General features: G+C 34.3%; 1 protein-coding gene across 1 annotated transcript; it reads right to left on the reverse strand.

Moving 5' to 3' along the window:
• Positions 1 to 19: 19 nt before the first annotated feature.
• On the reverse strand, positions 20 to 1,882 carry LOC109592025 (uncharacterized; the record flags this gene model as incomplete). Its single annotated transcript, XM_020007599.1, has 2 exons — positions 258 to 1,882; positions 20 to 216 (listed from the first exon to the last, which is right to left on the reverse strand). Coding segments are annotated over exons 1-2 (1,638 nt in total), but the record flags the coding sequence as incomplete, so codon positions are not given.
• Between the last annotated feature and the right edge of the window lie 6 nt (positions 1,883 to 1,888).

Raw genomic sequence — 1,888 nt, forward strand, 5'->3', positions numbered from 1 at the left:
ATCATCAGCTTTCTCGAACCATTTCACCAGAACACTCTCTAACACACCCTTTAGTATCTCTTGGATAATCCTTCTCAATGCTTTTTAGTGTGTCATAATATAAACCCAAACCAAGACCAAAGTCAAACCATTCAGCATTTGAAAATTTACCCTCTTTAAGCAACATTCGTACATCATGTAAATGTGTTGTGTTCAATAAAATATCTTTCTTTATATCTGTAATTATATAATTATTATTAAACTCTTATATAATTTACCTGCTAAGCCAGAGTCAGATTCAAGACCAAACCAGCACCAGCACATCTCATCTTTTTCACTGATATCACTTGAATCACACAATAGGCAATTTGCTACCTGATACTCTTCATCTACAATACAATAGCACTGCTCTTCCTTATTTGGGCAAGGAAATGCATTTACATGATTTCGTTTAGCACTGATGGCATCAGAACTTTTATTAATAGTTGTGGTGATCAGCTCACGAACTTGTGGACAATACCTCTTAGGACCATCAAAATAGACTTTAATATGTTCATAGCAATTGATGATGTAAAGTGTGCAACGCTTTCCTTCAATGTAGATCCAAAGAGACAAGGCATTGCGATACTTTGGATGTCGAGTAAACTCTACCTTGTATTCCTTCTGTTCAAGCAAATGGACATAAAATAAGATAAAAATTCCTTGAGGGGCAAGGACAGCATTTTTTGATTCCCATTCATCTTCCTGTTCTAGCCACACATAATAAAGTGGCTTTGTAGTTACATTAGTAATATCATAGTTATTATTGTAGGCAGGTAAAGCAGAAGGAAGGAAGTAACTATCTCTAACCAGGACCTGGCTTTTTAATTTACTAATAATATGAAGATGTTGAAGCAGATTAATGAAGTAGTCTGGTGTAAAGTCATCTAAAAATACTTTTTTAAACTTTTCAAGAAGAACTTGCTCAAAAAGGCCTGCCTTTTTAAGACGCTTCATCTCAGATTCGGTTACATCTGTTGCCAGTGATTGTGCTGTTGGATAATCAACATAGGTGAGAGCTAACAAATGGGAAAGAACATCAAGGATTTTCTGAGGGTTAACAAATACTAGTTGTGGTTCAATTTCAGGGTAATATAAAATAATTGTGCTATTGTGAAGAAATTTTAGAGCTATTTCAACGTCATGTTCAGACATGTAAAGATCTTCCTTACAACTTTGAATAACTTCATCTTTAGTAACAAAACCTTTGTTTTTTGTCTTTTCTTCCAAGTAGAGCTCAAACACAAAGCAACGCATTGGGACTTCTATTTCCATGGTAACCTCTGTACATTTTGACATTGTCTCTAGAATTTTTCTACTATTTTTTGTCCTTTCAACTGAATCTTCTTGTAGTGTATCAACTGGATGTATGACAGAATTTCCATATGCTTTAGAAATAATACGACATTCTAAATGAGGCAATATATTTGTTGGAGACATTAATTTTTCACTCATCTCCACCACTTTTGTTTCAGCATCTTTTTTGTTAGTTCTTTCAATCAGTACATCATAATGAGTACCCAGGACAAAAGACATTGAATGTTTAGGCTGATGTTTCACAAATGGGATATCAATTGGTTTTTGAGCTGATGCTGATGAAACAACAAAATTGAAAATTTTGCGATTTGAGTATTTCATTTTCTCGTCACATTTAAATTCTTGTCCATTAATTCGATACATAAACTCAAACTCCTCATCAATGCCTTTTGAAATATTAAGTGTAATGACATTAAGAGTAGCTGCTCTAGTAAATACAGGCAATAGCTCTTGGTATGCTGGTTGACCACCAGAATCAACAATGTATACCCACTTCTCACTTAACTGAGCTTCTGCTATAGGTAGGAGATCAGCAATTTTCTTGAATTCATCT

Source organism: Amphimedon queenslandica, unplaced genomic scaffold, assembly GCF_000090795.2.
Source record: "Amphimedon queenslandica unplaced genomic scaffold, v1.1 AMPQUscaffold_6512_Cont21530, whole genome shotgun sequence".
NCBI lineage: Eukaryota > Metazoa > Porifera > Demospongiae > Haplosclerida > Niphatidae > Amphimedon > Amphimedon queenslandica.